This window comes from Coffea eugenioides, chromosome 8, assembly GCF_003713205.1.
Source record: "Coffea eugenioides isolate CCC68of chromosome 8, Ceug_1.0, whole genome shotgun sequence".
Classification (NCBI taxonomy): Eukaryota; Viridiplantae; Streptophyta; class Magnoliopsida; order Gentianales; family Rubiaceae; genus Coffea; species Coffea eugenioides.
This window is the reverse complement of record NC_040042.1, coordinates 27976637-27978381: the sequence shown is the minus strand read 5'-3', so window position 1 is coordinate 27978381 and position 1745 is coordinate 27976637. Positions and strand designations below refer to the sequence as shown.

Genomic DNA, 1745 nt, shown 5'->3' with positions numbered 1-1745 from the left:
TTATATATTATCTCCTTTACCCCTATGTGTACAAAACAAGACATTTTGACTTGCATTCCATTTACGAAATTAGAAGTAGGTTAGTTCATTTGCGTGACTAGATTAGGAGAGTTACCCTTCAAATATGGGAAATGGACGAGTATGGCTTCTTAACCTTAGCACGCTCGTATCTCCTCTATAAAAAGGAAAATTGAGTCACAAATCTTAGGCTCCCGCACCCGTTATGTTGCATTCCTTTTTTTTATGTCACGTATATTTATATATTATAATTCTTCTTTTCTTTGAGTCTCATTTTGTATATTCGTGACCTCTTCTAAGAATCATTTTTGGACATCACAATTAATGTGAGTTGCATCAATTAAACTTTGAAAAGATATTTCGACCCTCTCGATATTCATTAGGTTTAGATTTGCATCCATCTAGTAACATCCAAATGTGATAAGTTTTATAGATTAAATTAAGAAAATTTTCGACTAAATCATGCAACTAGTCTTGGCTAGGTTGAAAGGGTGCTTTAGATCAAATCGTTGCCTTCCCTTTCTTCAACCGTGACTCCCGAACTCTTTTCTCTTGTTTTCAAAGACCTGGAGTCGTTTAAAAAGGGTTTCACCTATTTTTTTATTGAAAATATATTTTTGGGTGATTTGGTACACCTTAACTCAATACCAAGTGTCGACTCCTATTTTTTCTTAAAAACCTTTTTTAAACTATTATTTTGGACCAAAATCATCACACTTTTTAAGTCCTATTTTTCTTTATTTATTCTCTAAAAACCAAAAATTCATATTAATCAAAAAAATTCATTTTTTATAACTCGTAATTTTATTTTTCAAAAAAGGGGCATGACAAAGCATTTGTAGCAAAAACTCAAATTTAGAGCTTTTAGAGTAGCTTTTATGATTTAAAAAATAAAACATTAAATATAATCATTTTATCCTATATTATAAACTAAATAAAGATATAAATACATTTAAAAATTTTCAAATCACACCTTATCCAATACAGTAAAAGCTTATTAAACTATGTCTCCAAATAGCATACTTTTTTTTAAGGACTAAACAACATATTTAAAAGCATTTAACCACTTAATAAGTACATTTATTAAAAGCTTTATTGAGAAAATACTTTTCAACAAGCTACAGCAACTCCAAACAGCCCTTAGTTCTATTAATCTGATAAACAATGATAACACTACTTCTCAAATCACTTTAAAATTCTCCGCATCAGAAATGGGTATGTCTATCATCAAAACAAAGAAAATGATCGATCTAAAGCATTCGAACACTAAAACTCTTCATTTGAATCTCCAAAGAGGATTGACCAAAAGCATTCAACAAAAAAGTCCAAAATTAATATATTGCTCAACCATTAGAACAGTTCAAATGATAAGCCACATTTCCCAACTTTTCTTCCATGATTTTCTTGTAACGTTCTACCATGGAATGAGTAAGAAAATTTGTCCAATCTCCTACTTTTCCCTTTCTAGAAAAGGAACTAGCCTTAAACTTAGTAGCTGGAGTATTAACACCACCGTTCTTGTTCACCTCCAAATTCCTGAGATTCTCTAAGCTACAAAGCCTAACAATTTCCTCAACTATACCATTTTCATCTTCCTCTGGAGAAAAAGGAAATCCCAAAAACTCTACTAGCTTCTTCACGTTCAAAGCCAAGGATCGCGACGTTATCTTAGCTTCCATGCCTAAATCAGGCACCACTTGGCTAAAATCACTAAGCTTTAGCATCAT

At 31.5% G+C, this 1745-nt stretch overlaps 1 protein-coding gene across 1 annotated transcript; it reads right to left on the bottom strand.

The window, feature by feature from the left end:
* Positions 1–1361: 1361 nt before the first annotated feature.
* LOC113780484 (flavonol 3-sulfotransferase-like) lies at positions 1362–1745 on the bottom strand. Its single transcript, XM_027326282.1, has one exon. It carries the CDS (start codon positions 1743–1745, stop codon positions 1362–1364), a length of 384 nt encoding a protein of 127 aa, XP_027182083.1.